Source organism: Ostrinia furnacalis, unplaced genomic scaffold, assembly GCF_004193835.3.
Source record: "Ostrinia furnacalis isolate ACB-3 unplaced genomic scaffold, ASM419383v2 OfSCF7469, whole genome shotgun sequence".
Taxonomy (NCBI): Eukaryota; Metazoa; Arthropoda; class Insecta; order Lepidoptera; family Crambidae; genus Ostrinia; species Ostrinia furnacalis.
Window position 1 is genome coordinate 381,241 of NW_021137708.1, and position 25,798 is coordinate 407,038.

A 25,798-nucleotide genomic window follows, 5' to 3' on the forward strand; every position below is an offset into this window, starting at 1 on the left:
CTCATCTCAGCTACTGTTACCTTTACAACTCCTAAGTATGTATACTTATTCAAGATCTGCAACTTTATCTCAAGTAGCTAGCTACCCCACCTAGCTCTGCCGAAGTGCCGAACCTTTAAATTAGTGACCTCATTTCTATGGCTTTCGCCGAAAGGAAGCCCCAAATACTGATGGTGTGATAAGTGTAACGTTTAACAGGAAAATACATAAGTTTAAATACGCTATGTTTTTGAACGGCTAAATAATTTCAAAATTGCCTGCATTTCTAAAGTATGACGCCATATTAATCTAAAAGGTAACTGACTACCGGGAGTTTTTTTAGCTCACATGTAAACAGTGATTTTTAATTTGCAATCTTTCGAGAATCAGGAAGTAACTACTCAGAACTTTAGAAGAAATCGTGAAAGAGGCACATAATGACCTTGATGATGAACTCACTTTTGTGAGCTTAACATAATTTGACGAATCTTTGAGTAAATCTTCAATATTATGCGAGACTCGTGTGATAATGGACTAACGCCCAGACGTTCATTGAGCGTCTATCAGCATTACAATACAATGGCATACTTGAAGGTTATTATTATCTATTGTAATGGGATCTGCTATAGTTTATTGACGAGATAATTGTTGCTAGTTGTAGATGAATCGTAGAATCATGAGCAGTCTAACCCTTTCTCACGGCATAGGCTTTCATTATTTAAACAATGGAATCGTAACTAATAACTTTAATGGTTACATTAGAGTTCGATAGATTCTTTACGATCATGAGTAAAGAAAAATGGCAAACCTAACACGATAATCTTAGTGGTAAAACCATCTGTCTCAGACTCAAATGCGCCGGGTTCGATTTCATTGACAGGTCATTCTAAGGTTATCTGTCCTCTTTAGGGGTAGAAATCCCTTGCTTCGCATGCCAATAAGGTGGTTATTATAATTTTGTAATTTAATATTGTGTACAACAACTTGTAGACCACTTTTCACGCAAATGAACTGATTTGATTTGATTTTATAGTATCGAAGTAGTCCCCATTCCACTTCTCTAAGTTTTTTCTGTTCTTGGTGCTCTCACCCGCACAAGTAGCACAAGAGCATCGATATTTTGTTCTCTCTCTTGTGGACAAAAATGTAAATTTGAATTCGAATAAGTAGCGATATCGATAGGTGCTCCATGTGGACTAGGCCTGGTGCTATTTGGGTGGGTGCTCTAAGTGGACTACCTAGTAATACAGGTAATGAAGGCTGTGTATCATTGTTCTTACCTAAAATATTTCCTTCACAGTCACAATACCAGTATTAAACTTCGGGATGCTGCTCGGCTGGCAGTCTCCCATGACGCCGATCCTGCAGGACCCGTTGGGCCCGGCGCCGGAGCCGGTCTCCGACGAGACCCTGTCCTGGATGGCTGCCCTTACCTTCCTGCCGCCTATCTTCTGCGGATTCCACATGGGGAACCTCATCGACCGCTTCGGGCGGAAGAGCTTCACGATATTGACGTCACTGTTCCTTGCGGTAAGTTTTTTTGCATGTCGCAGGAGTTTGAAACATTATTGTATACAAATAAATACCTATAAAAAGGTAGGTTTATGTTACTTGCCCCTCCTTAGCATACTCGTTAAGGTTCTCTCTTTTTGATTTTTGTAGGGATCCTATATTAATACTACACTGTTAAGAATTTAATTGGCACCTGGCGCGGATGACTTATGGCTTACACAAGCTGTTCAAACTAAAATTAACAAATGCAATATTTTTTTCTAGGAAAACAAAATTTCTGAGAAAAAAATTGTTTTTGAAACATTTAGAACTGGATTCAATAGTTAAGCCAAGCTGTGAGTTTATTAATTCAAATGCTTAGAAGATCCAAGTAATCTAATATGGTACTACTTTCACACTTTACAAAGCAAATCCACAATTTTCAACCAATTTTCTTGCCATTTCAAGATACATGCATACGAAAGCATAGGTAGTAAAAGTAGCACTACCTAAAGGTTCAGCCAAACCAACGCGATCACACGCGATCAGCCGCGTGCAGCGATGGCGATCAGACTTAAATACATTGGTCGGCATCTCTGCACGCCGGCTGATCGCGTGTGATACCACTGGTTTGACCGAACCGCCGAATTAAAAAAAAAAAATTCTCGCCATGACACACGACAACCCAGTAGCAGTAAAGTAGCTTGACATGCTTAGAGCCAAAGCTGTCCGACGCCGCACCGCCGCAGCGGTGTCGCTGCGTCATCTAGGGTTACCGGGTCCAAAAACATAAAAGCCTGAATCTGTGCTTCATTTGGCCGGACATTTGACCCTAAAAGCCGATTAACGTCATAGCTCATGAATGAGTACCTACCTACTTTCCAATGAACATTATTCTGTAGCTCAAGTTTCGACTGGTGCGGCAGCCACATTAAAAGCCTAACAAAAGCAGGACAGGCCGGACAAGTCCCTAAAAAGCCAAACAAGTCCGGCTAAAGCCGGACACCTGACAACCTTAAACGCATCGTGTGCTTTGGCTCTTACTTCCTGCCAGGCCATACCGCCGTGGGCCGCACCAAACCCGTCCTGCTGCGGCACCGAGCGGTCGCGACCACCTTCTTAATTGCTTCAACTACAGTAATTGTTTAGCATCCACAAAGTAGAACAGCTTGGAACTAATACCCATGCTCGTTTAAATTGTTAGGTTTAGCCATTGCTGCAACGGGGAAAATTGTTTCAATTTCTCTTTAGCAAATACGAGAGCAACTCGGTGTCTTTTACGTTGCTACAATTCTGAACCAGTTTTGATTTTTGGTATAGAGATACCTAAAATTGAAGAAAATGACATTTTGTTAATCTGAACCTGAAAGAGCAAATAGAGTATAATTATAACACTTTTCGAAAACTAGTTCTGCTGTTACATACTTTTCGGTTAAAAAGAGCTGTTCCAAATAGAACTGAACGTTTGTCACTCAGGAATAATGTAGGTAGATAGGTAGATGGATTTTTTCTGGTGAAAGAATTCAAAACTACAGAAATAGAGACTTCGTATAATCTCACAAAATTACAAACTTCACCTCTGTAATTTTTCATAATTATTGTAATTAAGTACATAATAAATAAATAAATAAATTCTTTAATTAAGTACTGTTAAAGATAATTTATACTTGAATAAGTAATGCAGTTCAATCACAGGTATAGTAATAACATTGTTCCATTAAAAAACAAATGCTTAAGAACCTTCTTCAGTGGTTTAAACTAGACTCATGTCAGCCAACGTGCAATGATATCAATCTGTAGATGATACTTGACGTATTTATTACATACATTTAAAAGCAATTCAAAGCATTCTTGGTTATCTGCAATAATCTTAAGTGCTCTAGAAGTCCTGTACCTCTAGTACGAAAAACTTTCGAGTTCGTTTCGTTGCGTATTCAAAGTGTCATCGAAAAATTTTGTATGAAAAATTAAACAGCGCCCCCTAGGGCGGCTATAATATAGGGGGCGCTGTTTAATTTTTCATACAAAATTTTTCGATGACACTTTGAATACGCAACGAAACGAACTCGAAAGTTTTTCCTACTAGAGGTACTGTACTGGACACAGGCCACCCCCCAGGAACGCCACTCTGGGCTTTTCCAATTGAAATAATTAACGTTATGAAGCATTTAGATTCGTTTCAAGTATTTTGTATCGTACAATATTAATTTGTCATGAAAGTTTTTCTTATGCTTCAACCACAGTCACACCATAGCGCCGGCAATGGCGATCTGCTCGCGTTGATGTGGTTGAAGCCTTAGTTTAATAAACGTATTGTTTGCCTAAGCTACCAATCCAACAAAAAAAATTGCCGTGTCGTTTCGACTAAGAAGGACAGGTTTGAACTTGAACACAAATTTGAACTTCTGGCTTCCTTTTCCATTTCAGCTAACGCGGGGAGTGTAGGCCAAATACTCCATTTGCCTTTGTGCATTAAAGAATATCTCCTGCAAATAAGACTTTATGAACTGATGATGATGATAACTTTCCCCCGGGCCAAACTTGACCTTCACTGGTTGGGTTTTTATTGGCGGTCGAGCTGTAGATCCTGGCTACACAGGAGTTGCGGCGGTGGGAACGAGAGGTGGGAATAGTCCCGTTTTGATGATGATAATAATAGTGTCAGAGCCAGTACACGATTCCTTGCGGCGCCGCATCGCTCAATCATGTGCCCGCCACAGATATTTCCATGTGACGACGCAGCGGCACCACTCCGGCGTCGCACCGCCGCCGCAACGCATCGCATCGCCGCCGCAACGCATCGCATGCTTTTGCTCTTATATTAACAGGTGTTCTGTGTTCCAGATGAGCTGGTCCATCACGCTGTTCTCGCTGCGGCCGTGGGCGCTGATCGCGTCACGTGTCGTGGCCGGCTTCGCGTGCGCCACGTGCTACGTCGTCACACCTTTGTACCTGAAAGAGGTGGGTCATCTTATCATCTCTACTCAGCCTAAGGTCACTGCTGGACAAAGATCTCAGCGATATGCTTCCCGCGACCATAATACAGCCAATTGTTAAAGTTTTTAAGACAACAGCTGCCTCAATCAGTAGGTACTGGAACTGCTCTTGATACAAAGCTAAAGAAGTCTTGCTATTGAAACAAGTTTAAAATATCCTTGCTGGAGCTGAAGCTTGGAGCTAGACATAGTGAAATAGAGCATTAAAATTAGTAATGGGAGTCTTATTATTTCTGAGGGTTAACCACTTTCCGCGTTTAAACACTTTTGCTTATGTATACGCTCACCGTTTTTCTTATCTTTTGGTACTGACGCGGGAACATCCACAAAAAATCCTAAAGTCGAATCTCTTTTAACACTAATCGATTCAATTTTGCTGTCGGAAGGTTTTATTGTATCCGATGATGAACTAAAGTAATCAATGATTGCCTCTGGAATCTGTAATGGACTGAAATGGAAATTGATTTTTTCCATCCTATTGCATCTTTTTGTTAATCAAGACCGAACAATGATTGATACGCACTGATGAACTTCTACTATTGGGCCAAAGAACTTAAATGCTGAAAAAAGGTTTCATGTAGCACTTACCTATAGTAAAGTACCTGACCTGTATTTACAAAAGGATTATAATGTTCATTATATCCGTTATCTGGTAGGTACCCATAGTAGAAGCGAGTCTTCCTGTGACTTGGCCCACTTTTAGCTTGGTCCACGGGCAAAGCACTGGATTGAACTTTTAAATATTTTTTCTTTCAGCAACTGGGCCCACTAGATTCTAGAGTAGATTTTTGTTGATGTTGGTGTTAAATTAATAAAAACATTGAAGGCCGAGTTACTAGAAGAAAAAATATTTAAAAATGTAATCCAGAACAGCATCTTGGCTCGTGACGTGCTAAAAGCTAAAGCTAAAAGTGGACCATGTCACTGGAAGACGCACAAGCTTTGCTTAGTTTGTATAATGTCCAAGAATTTTAATTATTTATTCTCTCTCTACTAGATCGCGTCCGACAACGTCCGCGGCGCGCTCGGCTCCCTCTTCATCCTTGCACAGAACCTGGGCTACCTCGTGATATACCTGTGCGGTGACCTGATGCCCTTCGCGTCGGTCATGTGGCTGTGCACGGCGGTACCTGTGCTCCATCTGCTGGCGTTTATGGCCATGCCCGAGACGCCTGTGTTCTTGATCAAGCAGGGGAAATTAAAGGTATGGGAATTTTGAAACGTGAAAGTAGAGACATGACCATGTGAATGTGAGAATATTCTTTCTACAGTTATTTTGTTAAATCACAGCGCACAGGTCAAGCAGAGATGCTTATGGACCTGTGCGCTGTGATTTAGATAAAACTGTGCAATACTGTGCATACTTTTAGCTGTGCACAGTTTCATTCAAATTATGTCCCAATTTTGATCTGCAAAATATTATTTTGAAAGTGCAATAAAATTGAAGGAATGTAGTTCCTTATTAATGGATAATAATTGTAAAGCTAGTAATATAACTTCTTACTCAACCAACTCATAAGCCCTCGGTTGACACAGTTTTTACGGATATCAGCAGGATTTTAGCTAAACTATTTCTTTCCTTAAAACAAATGATATCAATGAAAAACACCGCTCATACCTAATACAATTACATAAGCCATAAGGAAACATTTGCATGATTATATTTTTTTCTTTTTTACCTCATAATTTTGTACCGTTACAATAATAATAATTAGGCTGGGTTGCACCATCTTACTTTAATTTTAACAAACGTCAAAAATCTGTTAAACCCCGTACAAAAACCACCGGTTATCGTTATAGTTACCGTTAAAGTTAGATGGTGCAATTTAGCCTTAGGGTCAGTTCATCGTGTTCCGACAGCACATTAATTAAGCTAAACGTTGTGATATCATAATGTAATTTTATTAAGTGTGATTTTGCAACAAAAATATGTAATCTCATGAGTTGATGACTGTAATACCCTGTTTGTACCTTCACAATCTTATGCTACGTATATTATTTTCGAATAAAACCAGCCGGGTTTATGCCCTCGCACTGCATTTGTTTTTTACCAAATGCAACCAGTTTCTTTCCTTTCCTGGTGTCATCGACCGATGACTTATGGTCATTTGCAGTTAGTATTTACTTCTGAGCACAAATCACAGAAACTAAAAGGAGATGTGACAATGGGGCGTGGCCAGTGCCGTAGCAATATGCCCAAAAACAGAACACATTGCTCGTGAAAGCAATGATGACAGCAGCGACATCATCGTCATAATGTAAACAGTTTACATTGCTTACGTAGTACTAGAGATTATTAGAACGTTGAGTACGATACCGCAGTGGATAATGAGCACATATTTTAATTACTTTGTGTGTGTGTGAATTTCTAATGCGACACTGAGTTTCGAACTCAGCGCATTAGTTAACATCTCTCTATTATCTCTATACTTCTGAGTCATGCTTTTAGTCATTTTACAATTTATCCGTTTTCAGGAAGCCAGAACAGCGTTGGCGTGGTTACGCAACACCACCACCGATGATAAGAACTTAGAAGAAGCCATCCAGGAGTTGGAGAGAGAAGAGGAGTACACTAAGTCCATGGCGCATGCCAGCTTTAAGAGCCTAGGTGAGTGACGATTATGTGGTTCATATAGGGAGTTAGGTACATGAAAAGCCAATCAGGGGGCGTAGTGTGAGTTTACGTCACACGTCGTCACAAGCGAGCGTGTTAAAAAAATATAAAATATGAAGATTTTAGTTCTTGAAAGTTTCCGCTAGGGGCGCTGTACAATCCGTCATACATAATGTCACTTTTTTATGCAGTCAACATCGAATACATCGGGAATCGGCCAATCTGACACGGATTCGGGTTTGGGCTATTGGCTCATTAAGGGTTTTATAAAGGTTTAGTGGAACAGATCGATTCATCCACGAAGGCGCGCCCCACCAATTTTTGGTCGAGGGAAGCGCGGGGTGCGAGGAGTTTGATTCGAGCAATCCGAGCGTCATTATTGTAGTGTGCGTGTGCTCTCATGGATAATTTAGCGTGTACCGATAACATCAAACATTGACATCAACGGAAGAATGGAGGGGCGCGTCTTCGTGGATGAAACGATCTTATAATTGTTACCTCACGGTCAGAAAGGCGTGTTTCAAATAATCTTGTAATGAAGTTATACCCGGTTTGGTTAGGAAATCAACTTGAGTCACATTAAGACCGAAAGCCTTGTCGAATGAACCATAAAAAACGACTATCCCATCCTTTACGAGTTAATATGAAATCGCTAGAAACCATTAAGAAATCCCTGAAACTATTGGGATTTTCCGGATCTAAAATTCTACACCTGGCTGCGTAAAATTATCCTCATTTCACTTTCTCCATTCGTTGGTTTAATTCATTGATTTTACAATACCTACGTTACATTTTACATTGTTTTGTAAGAGGTAACATAATCGGCTGTAATCGGCAATATTTCTAAAAAGTTTAAAAAGTAGTGCTGGGACTATATTGCCACAGAATAAAATACAAGTAGGATATTGCTGATTTTTTTTTTATTTCTAAGAACTTCGAACTTCGTATTATGACCGCGTATCTGATCTATTGAACTAATTTCTCGTTTTCTTCTACCTGTTTTATAAATTAACAGTTAAATACTTTTCCTTTAGATAACCCTTGTATAAACCCACAGAATAAATAAAACAGTCAGCAAGTGACCTATAATATTATCCAGAAAAATCTATGAATAATTTTTAGTACAAACATCGTTCTTAATTTAAATGTACAGTCAGCAGCTCATAATACTCTACACCAGGGATGGCGAACCTTTAAGTTTGAACGTGCCACTATTTAAAAAAAAAATTGAAGTAGTCATAGCATAGACACGTGCCATTAAATTAACATCTAATGCTATCAAGTGGCACCACTGGTGAGTGACACGACCTTACTCTACAGTGGCACTAACTGATGACGGCAAATACGATAGCTCATAATCAAAACACATTATTTACTATTGAATTACTGAATTTGTGATTGGTGGCGTGCCATCATTGGCACGCGTGCCATTGGTTCGCCAACCCTGCTCTACATTATTGTTACTAAATAGCCGCTATTATTAAAACTCTCTTTAAGAACCTTAGGATTTAGATTTATGTGATCGTCTTTACCAATAGTCCGATGAGGACGTGGCACCATATTTGATTTTAGTAACTTTTCGCCAAACAAAATATTTCGTGAAAATAAAATTAATCAGGCGAAGGTGCATGTCAATTGCAATTCAAGCATCCATAATACATCGTCGCATCGCGTTGCACGCGTCGTCGCACCGTGTGATTGGGCTGTCTGATCAATTTGAGTTATGGTCCAACCAACGGTATAATATCCAGTCCTGTCGACATAAATAAATTCTCGCTAATAAACAAACGCATAACGAGGTTTCACTTCGAACCTGTTTGAATGTGGATGTTCAAGATAATTGGATATTTTTATATTCGAATGATTTATCTGCAGCGATTCTTCAAAATCGTCGATGGCGATGTCATTTTTCGCGCCAATTTCTGACAACCTTTTTTATTTTTTTTATATGTGCAAATGAGGTCGAATACCTGGTGTCAGACTTTGTGAGGCGTTACAAGCATAAAATAATAATAATTATGACATGGCTTATAATGGTGATGGTTAGGTCTTTATTTTATGGATTCTTATTATTATTTCTTTTGACTTAGGTTCATAATTCACAATACCCCTTAAAGTTAAGAAGCACTGACAGTTCTGTTCCTACAGTTACCTAAGGAGGTTATCTCTTTAAATATTTCCTGTATATTATGTGTGCTTTAAGTGCCAGAATAAGATTTAACTACTAAATGTGCACTACTTGGATTTCATAACTGGATTTAAAAGTTACTAAAACAATCGTAGAATATTCTATGACACAATTTATGACACATCTTTTAACTGTTTAATCATTTAATGAGGTGTCTTTTACTCATGACTTTTACCAAAGCAAATAAAAAGTACCGACTACAATATACAGGTCTTCCCCTTAGGTAGGTAACACACCTGCTCGTGGTTAAATTTAAGGAAACTTGCCCCAATAGGTAACTTAACATGTGACTTGTCTCGCTTAGCGCGTCATACATAGCAAAATAGACAATTTTAAACTCCATTTATGTAGGTAGCTAACTGTTCCCGGTGGACCGACGATCTGGCTAAAGTCGTGGGAAGAACCTGGATGCGGGCAGAGAAGATCGATGGTTGTGAAAATCTTTTGGGGAGGTCTTTGTCCAGCTTTCGTCTATTCAGCCATAGGATGTCCACTGCTGAACATAGGCCTCCCCCAATGATATTTCCATAGTGAGCAGTTGGTAGCGGCCTGCCACCAGCGCCTTCCTGCTACCTGAGATCGTCACCTTGTAGACGTATTTGGTCTATTGGTTGAACTGAATATAGCACTAGTCAGACAGCTATTTTGAATTAATTTTAATACTAATCACCTAGATAACGGGTCGCCCTCAAGGTCAGAAAATATTTTTGTTTTTGTTGTTCATCTCCAGCCAATTTAATTGACTTTGTCTGTTCGAACCGGTCGACACTAGACAGATGTTCTAGAAAAAACCGTCTGCGTCTACACTTTAATACAGGGTATAGTTGTAGATAGTATAATGATGATGATAATAATGATTATGATTTATTTTCATTTGAAAAGGGTATGTTTAGGTTGTTAAATAGTAACATTAAGGCTAAGTTGCACCACCTAACTTTACCGTAACAATAACGATAACCGGTGCTTTTTGTATGGAGTTTGACACATTTTTGACGTTTATCAAAGTTAAAGTAAGATTGTGCAACTCAGCCTAAGTATAGATTTCTAATGGTGGAGGAAACATGAGCAGAATGATTTGATGCTGTTTCTACTTTAAGAAAAGATACTTTATTTATCAATACAACTAAGTATTGTCACAAAGACGAATTAAATAAGCCAAGCGCTCAGGATCTGTGCCGCGTGTTGGAGGAAAAATTTTAGCATTAGACTTATTTATATACTTATCCCCAATTTGATATCATTATAATTTGATATCAAAAAGCACAACATTTCAATTAGGGGTAAATACCCCTCAAACGTACTTTCTGAAACATGCTGTTGTTGCGTGAGACTCACAGTGGTCATTTTGATAAGTAGGTTTGTATATCAGTTAGGTTTTGTGCTACAAAAGTGCATAGAAGACGTTATTGACACACGATAAAAGCCTCGTACTTTCTGAACATGCTGTTGTTGTGTGAGACTCACAGTAGTCAATATTAAATCAAGCACGATGCTACAAAGTGCATAGAAGACGTTACTGGTACAAAATAAAGTAAAATATAGATTTTTATATCCCCAACGGGGAAGCTCTTGGCCTGTATCTCACCTCACATAAGTGATGATCAGGTGGAAGCGAGCTTCACCCGGAACCCTCAACCACAGAGGAACTGGCTATCTTACCTCTAACTGCCGGAACACAACAATGCTGTTAACATTGTTGCTATGGCGACAGACTTAGGTAAGATGGTTATTATAAATCCATAACAGGTGTATCTATGGAAAAGAACACTGGGATAAATACTCGTATTAAACAGGTTTAGCTCTACCATCTATTTCTAGCTTTCGTGTTTGTTTCTATTTACGAACTTCACCAACCAGTTTAGGTAGGAAGCAAAGAGCTTTACGCAACTACTCTATACAGGGTGTAAATAAGTCGACCGTAACTTTAAAATGAATTTAGATTCAGACCATGTTTTTTTTAAATAAAGTAGAGTCTATAATAAGCAATGAATGTACTTAGGCTGAATTGCACCATCTAACTTTAACCGTAACTATAACGATAACCGTTGTTTTTTTGTGGAATTCGACAGATTTTTATAAAAATATATACACACATGCACAGCTAGTTGTAAAAATTTTAAAGAGTAAGGACCCCAGTAATAAGCCCTGAGGGATGCCTAATTGAAAATTGGTCAGAACCATACCTCCATTCTTATAATCGTCTCTACGTTTCAGTGCAAGACAAAACGCGTTTCAAAGCGTTCCGGATAGCAGTCAACGTGATGCTGTCCCAAGAGACGTGCGGATACCTGGTGGTACTCACGTACGCGGGATCCATCTTCGAGAAGGCAGCTGAGACCACCAGCCTGAAGCTGAGTCCGAACAAGCAGACCATAGTGGTGGGGGCTCTGCAACTGCTGGGGTCCATTGTGGCCAGTTGTATTGTGGAGCAAACTGGAAGAAAGGTGAGCATTTATTTTCAGTAGTGCTTGTCGCTTAATGGATTTAGAGCTTTGATGGTAATCACCAAAGTTGAGAAACGTATGCACGGCTAATTATTGCGATCACATTGAGTTGAACTTATCACAAACTTTTCTGCGCATTGGAGGGAGGTCATAAGTTTATTGCCGCCTAGTCTTAGGTTAATTGGCAGATAGGTTGGCCACTTTCTTTACATCTAGACTAAATACCATCCTAAAGTTGAGTAAAATACGACAAGTATTTGTGTTATGTGTTGTCTCTCTTAGCTAGTTCCATTTCACATTCCATCACTCAGCTAATTCCACCCTTTTAAAAAATGTGTTTTTTTTTATTTCCGCTCCATTTCAATTCTTCTTTTGGTGAGATCGTCTAGCCTTAGGCTGTACCTTTATTAAATTATTATACTTTTACACCATATTATATTCCTGTCTCCAGTGGCTGCTGGCTTGCACATCCTTCGTCACGGGGCTGTCCATGCTGACGCTAGGGCTATGGTTCTACCTGACGTCAGCATCCTTCTGCCTGCCGGGCTGGCTGCCGGTCATGGCCATGTGCCTGTGCATCTTTGCTGACGCGTCAGGGTACCAGCCGGTGCCGTATGTCATCATGTCCGAGCTGTTCTCGTTTCAGGTGAGATTATTTTTTAAATACATACGAGTACAATAAGCTTTTTCTTGGTCTAGCACTTGTAGCACTTACCTATACCCATTTTTAAACTTAACACTAGAAAGGCCGCCGTCCCATTTTTGTCCCACTCGCGAGTTTGATCGTCTCTAACTTTTTTATTTTTCAACGAAAGTCCATGAAACTTTTTGACTTTTACTGATTTATTGAATTATATCATTTTTTAATGTTTTTGATAATATAACATTAATAGAAAATTTTTAAAAATCGGTTTTACCTAGAAGCTCCACTGGGTCATTTTTGTCCCACCCTGGTATTTGCCACAATAATTCGACGAAGAGTCCTTGTTTCGAGGAGATACGAAAGTGGAGAGGTGAGGAGAGTTTAGGTGACTCGTGACAATGCAGAAATGTAAATATATTTTACCAGTTTTTGCCTGTGACTTCACCCGTGAGAAATGAAGTTTATCATAGAAAGACCTAATTTCTTGACACTTATCGTTGCTTTTTGACCGAATAACTGAATATTATTCTAAATTATAGCCTATATTATGTTATTCTGAAGTATTAGCAATAAAATTGCAAAGTTTTATTAAGATCGGCTTAGTATTTTTTGCATAATAGAGTGAAAAAACATCCATCGATCTAACCATGAATCCATACTCACTTAGTTCAAGTTCCAGGCATATATCCACCCATTCATCCTTCCTATCCATTCATCAGTCCATCCATCCTTCAATTCATTAATATTTATTAACTTTTACATTTATAATATTAGTAGGAAGGTAGCTTCTAGACATAAGCCAGTTCAGACATTGTATGATTTGATACATTTTTAAAATGTGTGACTTATAAAATTTTGAAAATTAAACGTACATACTTTTCATTGTAATTGGTAAAAAACTTCACTGTTTATGTACAGATAACAGAAAAATAACCATACCTATAAAAATTCCTAATACATCAGAGAGACAAAAAACCATACAAAAAAACTTTGTGCAAAATGTGCACTATTATTTGTAAGATATCTATTTATCCTTTAAAAATAATAAATAATGACTAGTTAAAGTAATAATTTCATTATTTTAATACAGTATAACACCACGTAATATGTGACTATTTTTAAATGAAACCAAAAATATCTGACTTTTAATAATTCAAAATTAAAATTGAATACATTTATATTTAAAGAAATACGTACATATTTATTTAACTACATAGATAAACCTTTTTTTAAGGATACTACAAATAGTTTTAACCTTATTATTCATGCCTGAAACTAAAAAATGTTACAAAATATATGCTGGGACAAAATTGACCCAGCGGCGCTTTTAGGGGGGTCGTAATCTTCGGCACTTCTAGTGTTAAAAAATGACTCTGAAATGAAAATATCTGACTTTTAATAATTCAAAATTAAAATTGAATACATTTATATTTAAAGAAATACGTACATATTTATTTAACTACATAGATAAACCTTTTTTTAAGGATACTACAAATAGTTTTAACCTTATTATTCATGCCTGAAACTAAAAAATGTTACAAAATATATGCTGGGACAAAATTGACCCAGCGGCGCTTTTAGGGGGGTCGTAATCTTCGGCACTTCTAGTGTTAAAAAATGACTCTGAAATGAAAATTAATATTTTTCAATTAAAATTGCAAAGTTTTATTAAGATCGGCTTAGTATTTTTTGCATAATAGAGTGAAAAAACATCCATCGATCTAACCATGAATCCATACTCACTTAGTTCAAGTTCCAGGCATATATCCACCCATTCATCCTTCCTATCCATTCATCAGTCCATCCATCCTTCAATTCATTAATATTTATTAACTTTTACATTTATAATATTAGTAGAAAGGTAGCTTCTAGACATAAGCCAGTTCAGACATTGTATGATTTGATACATTTTTAAAATGTGTGACTTATAAAATTTTGAAAATTAAACGTACATACTTTTCATTGTAATTGGTAAAAAACTTCACTGTTTATGTACAGATAACAGAAAAATAACCATACCTATAAAAAATCCTAAACACATAGTACATCAGAGAGACAAAAAACCATACAAAAAAACTTTGTGCAAAATGTGCACTATTATTTGTAAGATATCTATTTATCCTTTAAAAATAATAAATAATGACTAGTTAAAGTAATAATTTCATTATTTTAATACAGTATAACACCACGTAATATGTGACTATTTTTAAATGAAACCAAAAATATCTGACTTTTAATAATTCAAAATTAAAATTGAATACATTTATATTTAAAGAAATACGTACATATTTATTTAACTACATAGATAAACCTTTTTTTAAGGATACTACAAATAGTTTTAACCTTATTATTCATGCCTGAAACTAAAAAATGTTACAAAATATATGCTGGGACAAAATTGACCCAGCGGCGCTTTTAGGGGGGTCGTAATCTTCGGCACTTCTAGTGTTAAAAAATGACTCTGAAATGAAAATTAATATTTTTCAATTAGGTATTTGCGGTAACTTATAAGAATAATTTCCACTAAAAATAATAAATAACTGATATTATGTAAATTAAATCAACTAGTCGACCAATTGACGTCATTCCATTGTTTTCTATTACTAGACAAAACCTATGGGTGGGAGTTGGGACAGACGCGTTTAGACAGGTCCAAAAAAGTACCTCTAAGGCTGAGTTGCACCACCCAACTTTAACGGTAACTACTTATGACGATAACGGGTGCTTTTTGTATGGAGTTTGACAGATTTTTGACGTTTGTCAAAGTTAAAGTAAGATGGTGCAACCTAGCCTAAGACAATTGATTGGCAATATCAGTAGTATTGAGTGTAAACTATTGGCCACTAAGAAACAATTTTAAAACCTTTACTGCTTTGCTCGAAATAAGTTTTTTACAAGGAACATGAAGTTCATGATAGAAATCGAAGTAAAAACTTCTTTACTGACATACCTAATCTCTTATTTCCAGTACCGTGGAACAGCCACCTCCCTCATCATATCCATGACAGCTCTCAGCGACTTCCTCCAAACAAAGGCCTACGATCCTCTTCTGAAACTCTTCGGGATCCACTGGGTTTTCATCATGTTTTCCATCATTTGCTTCTTGGGGACCTTCTACACTGTTCTATGGGTTCCAGAAACTAAAGGCAGAACCGTGGAAGAAATCTACGCCGTTCTAGAAGGGAAGAAGGAGGATGAGGAAACTGCGAAAGAAGTTAGCAGACTGTGATAACGGGGAATGATTATTGTGAAGTAAATGCTGGTTTTATTTTCGAAGTGTCCTCGATTTTGAATTTTTTTTAATGGAAAAAAATAAAAAAAATCACTAGGAGTGATGTGGATTGTCGTAACTGCTATTACGTCTTATATCGCCATAAATGTCATATTATATGACACTATATTTATTAAGCACAGTATCATACCTATTATTTCGGCCCATCATTAAAGTTTCAGTCTGCAACTGACTTCTTACTGGTCTCTCCAATACAATTTTAAAATATTGTCCCATCTGGGAATCGAACTATTGAACTGTATGTTAGCCTACTTACCGAGCAGTTATTAGCTGTATGAACTGTATTGAGTCTGCTTACCGAGCAGTTATTGAACTGTACTTACAATAATACTCGTCTACATCCAATATTGTCAAATGGAAAGCGACACTCGTCTTGAATTTCTAAGATAGAACATTCTTTATTTACGCGTCACCGCTCAACCAGTTTTGTTGCCATATTTTACTTGTGTGACCTAATGAATAAAAACCTAAGCTTGTGTTGCACCATCTTACTTTAACTTTAACAAACGTCAAAAGTCTGTCAACCTCCATACAAAAATCATCGGATAAAGTTACTGTGAAAGCAAGATGGTGCAACTCAGCTATAATGTAAATTAAATACATAAATAGAAACACATTTGCTCTCTACATGAAGGTATGTCACTGTAAATGTGAATAAGTATACCGTCAGATCATAATCTAACGAGATTGTACCTGTGTTGTAAACTAGAGTATGAACCTTAACTGCTTACAATTAAGCTTATTTTTTCGATAAATTACAATATGTCAGGCATTAATTTGTCAACCTATGGACATACCGTACTAGAGTTAGGAATCAAACACAGGTGTCTGGAAGAATCGCTTCTTAGCGATAAGACCGCCTAAATTGTACTGTTTCGAGTTTATTATCTTTGATTTTTCTGTTTTATATCTATTTTTATTCATTTCACTTATCTACTTAATAATGTAACTCATGTTATGAATCATGTTTAATTTATGTCATAAATGCGAAAGTACCTCTGTTATTTATTTTATTTTCATGCTGCTGCACCAATTTTGATAAATTTTAATGTAGAGATAGCTACATAGATTGAACTTGCGAAAAGATCGAAAGCTTCATTTGTGGTTAAAAAAAATAACAAAAAAAAAGGTGTGAAATGGGAGAAGAAAGTTGGAGTCCCCCGTTTCATGATTTAATGATAATAAAATATGAAATAAGTATCTGAATGAAATACCTAATATTGTTGTAAAAATAAATTGGCGCTTAATTATTTGAAAATTACCTTTTTTCTTTCATTCTTACCTTCAAAACGATTCCAATTTTCTATTAAAAGTGAATCAATATCTACTTTAGAGATTCTTCTGAACATAAAGTACTTAAAGATAATTAATAGTGCAACACTGGGTACAGTCGTACCTGTGTTAAATTAAAGATAATTAATTATCAACTAAATTCGAGATACTACATCATTTTTAATTGCATGTCATACAGTTCATGAAACATAATATTTTATATCAATACAAATCTTAATTACAATAAAGAAACTATAATGTTTTGATTTGTCGATATTGATAATATTGTTATTTCTTTTAGGTTTGAATACTTAATATCTTTTAGTAAAATATTTTTAAGATTTTATTCACGTTTTTTTACTCATATCGCAACCGCTCAAAAAAGAATAAAAAAAAGAAGATTTATCGGATTAAGACTTAAAAATATCGTCGATATTAAGAAAAAAATACATTTTAATTCGTTATCAAAAAACTACTATGGCAAATATAAACGTCTGAAGGTATTTTTTTTTATATTATCGTCTAATAATTTCAAAAAAAATAGATTCTGTATTTATTTTAAACAATTATATTCTACAAATGACATGTATATTTTGACTCTTTTATTGTAATAGAGCTTGATATATTGTCCATAATTTATTGTGATGAAACCGTGCCTTTTCATTCCCAATGTGATATAGATGACGAATTATTTAGATTAAGCTAGTTTTTGAATTAAAATAATTTATTTGAAAGAATCTGTGACTATTATTTATGAAAACTACCGGACTTATGATGTCAATTTTAGGGACTGATATGGAGAATAGAAAAATCCAGCAGATCTTTATTGCATCCCCGAGTCTGGCTAGAGTGTGAGGAGTTTGATTCAAATCTTATATTTATTTGACTGAAAAATTGGTAGTAGGGGACACTAAAATGATCCAATGATAATAGTTCTGCAGTGTCGGATCTCAAAAATTATCGGTTTATTTAGAATTTTCAGTTCAGAGGGGGCGACTACAAAATCGGTGTAGTCGCCCCTTACAATATCCACGGGAAAAGTGTGGGATCTTATCTATTTTATGCACAAACCACACGGCAACCAAGTCTTTCAAGACAAGGCAGAAACAAAAGAATGACAGCGTCCGACAGTCAAATATCACCACCGGGTCCACCTCCTGCATGACTTCGAAAACCAAGCTATACATTACATTGACCATTGCCAATAGTAATAATTTCGTAATAAACTAGCTTCAACATCGTAGAACTGACGGCCGATGGGGCAGCAAGGTTCTGGAGTGTAGGCCACGTACCGGAAAACGCAGCGTCGGACGTCCACCCACAAGGTGAACCGATGACCTCATAAAGGTAGGAAGGCGCTGGATGATATTGTGGAAGTCGTTGGGGGAGGCCTATGTTCAGCAGTGGACGTCCTGTGGCTGAAATGATATTGATGATGATGAACATCGGCTGAGAGAACCTTGGAGCTCTGGGTTAGGAGAATAATTGAAAAACTGGACTTTCGAAAGTCTCATATCAATTTATCAATTTTAATCTCTATAAAACTAGTCGTGCCTATTGTCGGGCAGCGTGACGTCCTCAGGGCGCGCGTCGTAGCCGTCGTGTCTGTAGGTGGTGTGACGTCACCACCGGGTCCGCCTGCGTATGACTTCGAAAACCAAGCTATTCACAATGATACAATAGTAGTAATAACTTCGTAAAGCTAGCTTCAACATCAGCTGAAACCTCGCAGCTCTGGGTTGGGAGAATAATTGAAAAACTGGACGTTCGAAAGTTTAATATCAATTTAATCACTACAAAACTAGTCGTGCCTATCGTCGGGCAGTGTGACGTCTTCAGGGCGCCCGTCGTAGCCGTCGTGGCCGGCGTGCACGGGCTGCAGGTGGTGTGACGTCACCACCGGGTCCGCCTCCTGCATCGCCTCGATCAGGTCTGCTGTTGACTTGTACGACGCTATCGTTGATTTTACGAAGTCCCTGCAATTATTATTGAACTTATAACTAGTAATTTTACCAGTTATGACAGGCTGTCAGTCTTAATTTTCCTTCTATCGCTCAACGCAACTCTGGTGACAAAGAGCTAACGAAAAAGGTACCAAGGAATGAGTACATAGGGCAAATTTTCCTCGCACAAATGTGGTGAAATGGCAGCCTTAGCCTTCCTGCTGCCAAACTGCCTTTTATTTGAATAACTGTCCTCTCTCTGGGTTGTTGAAAGAGATCGCATACTAGCAATGGCATACCTACCTACCGACCTAAATAATTATGCCGTTTCGAACTTAGGTACCTATATTTTTCTGTTTTTGGAATTTTTGTTTAGAGTCGTAGGTACTCGCACAACAATGAGTAGGTATCTACATTTATTATGATGATAAGTATGAAATATCTCCAAATCAGTAGTTTCCTACTAACCTGAAGTAAAAAGCCTTAATGAAGACAGCGGGCTGGTACTCGTGACCGCAGCGCTCGGGCCCGAAGCTCATGACGCCCATCAGGCGATTCTGCTGTACAGCCGGAGCGCCTGCGTCGAACTGAAGGCAAAGTTTCGTATGATGGAGTTGTCTTATTGAAAAGTAATAGATAGCGAGCTGTATGGTTCCGGCGGTAGCGCATTTTCTTACATAACTTTTCAATTCCTATCATTGGAGGTCCGAAAATATTTCTCATACAATTTGATACCATAATGATCATTCTTAATAAAAAATTTAAAACCTACATATTTAAAAACATAATCATTGATATTCATAATATCACTAATCATACACTTAGTTTTTACTAATATTTGTTTTCATATACATATTTTTCTATACTAATGATCGAAACTCATAATCATTCGAATAAATAACTATAATATTAATAAATGTGATGTATCCTAATATTTGTTTTCATAAATTTATTACTCATAAGTGTATTATCCATATTATTGAAAATCATGATGTTTATATTCGTATTAAACCGTATTTTAACATTAAATTAATTTTAAATGGTCCAAAACAGGCAATATTTTGTGCCACAAAACTAACGTGACAGAAACGAATCGCTGCAAAACCGACTCCACGTAGTCTTGGATACGGGGGGGGGGGGAGGAGGGTGCGATTGGTATAACCCCAAAAATCCTGAGGGGAGGCACCAACCAACCATTAGGGGGTGCCTATGGCCTTTTGACCGGAGGGGGGGGGGAGTGTATCGCCCCGGGTGCCAATCCATGCTACGCCTCCACTGATTCTGTATGGATTCATGGATTAAGTAAAAGGCGACAGAAAAGGGATCAAGCGAAGGTAAAAAGGGACCACCAAGCATCGTGGAGTATATTTGAGCCTATTATCATAAATTTGCAAATAATACAATATTAGTTCATTTAGTTTCCAATGCAGGAGGAAAACCCTCTTTAATTTACCAGAGGCAAAAGGGTGGATTTCGCCTACACTCCTCACGCTAGCCAGACAGTTGGGGGAAGCCTAATGTTCGCATAATTAAGACACCTTAGTCGCCTCATAAGACATCTTGTTCGATATTCTTTCTACTCTGCCGGAACTCCATGGCTAACAAAAAAACTTCTGGAGATAAAGCCGAACAGATTCGACACTATCAACATTTTTGTCATCCTTTACATTATCTTAGGAAAATTGTCTATTAATCACTTACCAGACAAGCATCTCTGGTACCATTCCTCAATGACGCGCAGAAGAAGTCCTGGGTAAACTGGAATCCGTTGACGAGCTGGTATGCATCCACGCAGTAGTGTTGCGTGCGGACCTTCAGCCTGGCAGTCAAAAGGTCCGGCGTGTGGTCGCGAAAGGCCGTGTCTGATCCCTGGTTTATCATCATCATCAACATTAGCAGTATTATTATCAAAATCATCATTATCATCATAATCATCAGCGTCTGGAACCCGTTGACGAGCTAGTAAGCGTCCACGCAGTAGTGCTGCGTGCGGACCTTCAAGCTGGCCGTCAAAAGGTCTGGCGTGTGGTCGCGGAAGGCCGTGACCGAGTCATGAATGATCATCATCATTAGTAGCATCGTCATTGTTATTGTCATCGCCAACGTCAATACCATCGTCATCATCTTGACTATTCATCATCAACAACAAAAATCATCAACATCAGTCTATCTATAGCAGTCATTAAGCTTATGCTTATGGACTTAAGTCCACTTGCGATGACACAGTCTCAAACTATCTATTAAAATCACCATCATCTTCACCATATTATTCATTATCAACAACAATATAATTATCAACATCAGTCTATCTTATAGCAGTCCATAAGCATAAGCCTATGTCCACTTGCGACGACACAGTCTCGAACTATCGCAAGTACTCGTAGTCCCAAGTGGACGTTAAATGCTTTTAAGTTTAAATCTTTGTACTTTGTAGTTTGTTCCGGCGTTTCTTCTCAGCACTTGCCATAATATGTTTGTCTCGAAGCGCTGGTAGGGCCCAAAAGATAAGGAGACATGTAAAGTGCCCCATAAGGGCTACCTTTTCTTTTTTTATTATTTTCTATTGACGTTCATAAGTGCCACTTGTGGTCTAAACTGAATAAATATTTTTGATTTTTTATTTTTTTTTATTTTTGATTTGATTAAGCTTCTTTAAATTAAACAATTCAAAGGATAGGATGGGTAATCGTTCGTTTCAGCCAATAATGACGTCCATTGCTGGACAAAGGCCTCCCTCAAGGTTTTTCACAATGAAAAATGTCCTGCGCTGCCCGCATCCAGGCTCTTCCCGCGACCTTTACCTGTAGGCCTAAGATGCGTGCCGCGATAAGCGGTTATCACGCCATTTTATCGATTTTGCCTATACATTTTGATGTCGATAAAAGTTATCACGGCGCGCATCTTAGGCCTACAGATCATCGGTCCACCTAGTAGGAGGCCTGCCCACGCTACGTCTTCCAGCCCGTGGTCGCCACTCGAGAACTTTTCTGCCCCAACGGCCATCGTCTCTACGAGCTATGTGCCTCGCCCACTGCCACTTGATTTTAGCAATTCTGCGAGATATAGCTAGGAGTGGTAATAATAATAATTAAATCTCAATAAAATGGACTTACTCTTGTCGCGCCCCAGCCACTGACCACGACAAAGCTCTGCGCGTACGGCTCTTTTACTCCTTCGTAAATCTTTATCAGGTTCACTTGGTCGTGGAATTCTGTGACGCAAATAAATAAAGGTATTTTGATCAATAATAAAATATGGTTTCCAACTATCCACCGACAGCCATGCTAGACTTAGAACTTAGAAAGGATATTAACGTACTTTTCTTAATTAGCTATTGAAGGAACAGTCCTCAGACCCTCAAGAGTTATAGCCTCAAATTAGTCAAGAAGTCGTTCATTTGATTCAATCAGAGATCATGGGGCCCTTTTCATCTAAAAAAGGTAATTGCAAAATTACAAAGCTTCCCTAGACAAATGCCAACTCTGTCTATTCAAAAAAGTCTGGCACTGGGTGAGGCCCTTGTATTCCGGGGGCCCCGTATCATTGACGGCAAATACGACGGTAGCCCCTGTCTCCCAATAAGATTCCAGCCATTTTAATACCATCTTCTCAATCATCTAAAGACATCAACATGGTAGGGCTAGCTATATTTGGTGCTTAAGTGCCCTGGAAAGGGCCTATGTACTGAACAAACTGTTTGAATTTGACAACATTGAAACTTACCAAGATTCTCAGCCAGCTTCAGGAGCGCAACGTCAGCGTGAGGTACCGGCTCCTCCTCGAACTTGGGGTGCCGCACGGCGCCAACCACATCCACCAGCGTGCCGCCCTCGTGCGGACGCGAGCTGCCCACGCGCACCTTCACGTACTGGCCCAGCGACTTCAGGGGCGACACGTGTAGCACGCTGCATTGAAAAGGTAAATGTTTTTAAAGACCCAAAGGGAGGCTCTGAGTATTTTCCCTTTGGATCCATACTTGGAGAAAAGAACCATGTACCACAACAACCAGAAGGTTCCAAAAAACACTTGGAGCACGCTGATTGGGAGTAAAGTAAGTGTTCATAAGGCTCTCAGTATGCTTATTTTGGATATAAGCTTGGTTCTGGTCTCCCAAACATACTTGGAGCACAATGTTTAGAACTGCTAGTAGCAAAGCACGATTCTAAACGTCTAAGAGCCGTCAAGAGTGCCGGCTTACGCTGGTGCATTTCACTGAGCCGAGTTGACAAGCGCTGCGCAGCGCTGCCACTTGTTACGCATATCTCGCTGTGAAAATATGTAGCACCATATGAAAGCGTCATTATGTCCTTTCATTCATCAACAAAAGAAGCGCGACGTCAGCGTACGGCACGGGTTCCTCCTCGAACTTGGGGTGCCGCACGGCGCCAACCACATCCACCAGGGTGCCGCCTTCGTGCGGGCGCGAGCTGCCCACGCGCACCTTCACGTACTGGCCCAGCGACTTCAGGGGCGACACGTGGAGGACACTAGTATGAAGTAATGTTCATAGGGCTCTGAATATGCTCCCTTTGGATCCATGCGTGTAAAACCTCAACCAGAAGGTTGCAAAGACACTTGAAGCACACTGATTGGGAGTAAAGTAGTTAAGTGTTTATAGGATGAGTATGCAGAGCACTGCTCCCTTTGGATCTAAACGATCTCACGCAAAGTGAGGTGCTAGCATGAGCGACAGTGACAGATAGACCCAGGCCTTACCACTACTACTCGTATTTATTTACAGTAAGGGTCGTAGTCGTCACTCGTCATCTTCAATAAGTCTATGAATATGAGTGATAAATTAATTAAAGAACGAACCAACCTGAAGCTGGACTAGTCTAACAGTAGGTATATCCTCAGTAAGTAAATTGTAAAATATGGCAAAGAACTAACTAGTTCAAGCAATGCGCAGCCGTGATGACCCAGTTCTCGTCGACGATGGCGCCCGCGCACCACAGTCGTCCGTTGATGATGATGGCGGCCATGTACGGGAAGTTCTTCGTGTCCGTCACGTTCCCGCCTCGGATCCGCAGGTTGCCCCGGTCATCCACCATCATGCCGTAGTCGTTGCGTATTCGGAGAGCGTTCTTGGGCCCATGTGAGCGCCGGCCGCTGCCCAGCCCGTCTGTCACGATCGTCATGTCGAAATTGACTTCAATTGGAATTATTAATGCACAATAAGAATACTGAGAATTGAGGTAAGAACATAATTTAATGTTGCGATACGAGGTTTTGCAACTGATATGTTAGATTGACGCTTTATTTTTTCGAAAAAAAATCTCAATTTGATTGATTTTTTTAATACTACTTTATTGAATACTTTATTGAATACTAGTTTATTAGTAGCATAATTTTAGCTAAATTAGAGTAGGCGCACACCGTTGATTTTTAGTTGGCCGATAGTTGTGCCCGATTTTAAATTGTATGAAGAATCGGCCAAATCGAATCGGCGTAGTGTGCGCACTCCCATACATGCCCATACTGATCAACTGCCCGACTAAACTATCGGCCGACGAAAAATCAACGGTCGCGGTGTGCGCCTACTCTTAATGCTATTGACTACTACAGAAACTAATTACAGTAACATGGACAGTATCTTGTCTTACAATGTTTATAATAAGAGGATTGATAGATAATTTTAATTGTTCATTGATTTAATTATACCTTTTTGTTTTTTGTAATGCGTCACATAATTATTAATTTTCACATACTTACACACTCCTGCCGCATTCCCCAAAAATTCAGACGACGATATAACTAAAAATCCGGTCAAAATTGTAACCGTAACATAATTCAAAAACATTTTCTACGAACTGGAGTGTTAAATGAAAAATATGGATGCCTTATCGATCTTTTTATGTTCTTACAACTTTTATAAGTTGTGAAATAAAATTTATCGCGTAATATAGCAAAGTCTTCTTGGTTTAGTTATTTGTTCAGTCGTTTCATGGTTTGAATTTTTAAATTCAAATAATAAACAATTAGTCAAATAATTGCTTAAACAATCTTTCCTGATTGAGGTCTCACAGGGTGACACACGAACCAATCACAGAGCTCTATTCAACGCTGTGCGTTCGATTTTCTTGTGAATACGGGTGTTAGTCTCCACTGCAAGAGTAAGGCCCAGAACAGACGGTGAAACCTACATGCTGAGCGGTTGCCATTTCTGATTCTAACTTGGTCCTAAGGCCTAGAACAGACGGTGAAACGCAACTGCAACGAAACTGCAACTTTCTGATGATTCTTATGAATGAAATTGAAACTTTCAGAAGTTTCAAACTGGTCGCGTCGTGTGGTCTCTCAACGGACGCTATGGCAGAAACTTAGATGCAAATCAAAAGTAACTAGCAGTTGCAGTTTCGTTGTAGTTGCGTTTCACCGTCTGTTCTAGGCCTTAGGACCAAGTTAGAATCAGCAACCGCTCAGCATGTAGGTATCATGCTCTGAGATAGTGCTACTATCTCTCTAGAAGAGCATAACTCACAGTCTCTCTTATTACCAGAGACCAATTGATGATTATGCCTAGACTCTGTGCTAGTCAGATGGGTTGGGGAGACCTGATACTACCCGAGTCGTAAGTGGTGATGATACTACTACTTCTCTCTGCTGGGACCACAAATGTTGTCACTAACTTTTCTTATAAGAGAATATCAGACCATGTAATCATCGCTTCTAGACTTACACAGAAATATTTTAGTAATATGGATAAAACCCGTGCAAATTAATTTTGAGATATTTTTTTCTTTTCAGTCATTGTATGTAAAACTGTTAACTACCGTAAAAACGTAGTTAACCATTCGAATTATTTTTATGTAAATTATTTAATGCTTTGAGCCAATGTTGCATACATTTAGGTTTCTTCACCTAATTTTTGTTTTCATTTTTAAGTACAAACATCGATTAACTATTACAAAACTTTACATGATTGGTTTAATTAAT

At 38.4% G+C, this 25,798-nt stretch overlaps 2 protein-coding genes across 2 annotated transcripts; one reads left to right on the top strand and one right to left on the bottom strand.

Annotated features, from left to right (window-relative positions):
- Positions 1-1,276: 1,276 nt before the first annotated feature.
- LOC114364792 (solute carrier family 2, facilitated glucose transporter member 8) lies at positions 1,277-16,850 on the top strand. The gene is made up of 7 exons (XM_028321094.1): positions 1,277-1,509; positions 4,315-4,431; positions 5,464-5,670; positions 6,942-7,074; positions 11,483-11,712; positions 12,164-12,358; positions 15,324-16,850. The coding sequence occupies exons 1-7, from the start codon at positions 1,306-1,308 to the stop codon at positions 15,582-15,584; spliced, it is 1,347 nt and encodes a 448-aa protein (XP_028176895.1). The 5' UTR covers positions 1,277-1,305; the 3' UTR covers positions 15,585-16,850.
- A 1,870-nt stretch (positions 16,851-18,720) lies between these two features.
- LOC114364795 (trypsin-4) lies at positions 18,721-24,000 on the bottom strand. Its single transcript, XM_028321098.1, has 6 exons — positions 23,753-24,000; positions 22,586-22,767; positions 21,976-22,073; positions 20,564-20,731; positions 19,331-19,449; positions 18,721-18,895 (listed from the first exon to the last, which is right to left on the bottom strand). Exons 1-6 carry the CDS (start codon positions 23,998-24,000, stop codon positions 18,721-18,723), a joined length of 990 nt encoding a protein of 329 aa, XP_028176899.1.
- Positions 24,001-25,798: the final 1,798 nt, after the last annotated feature.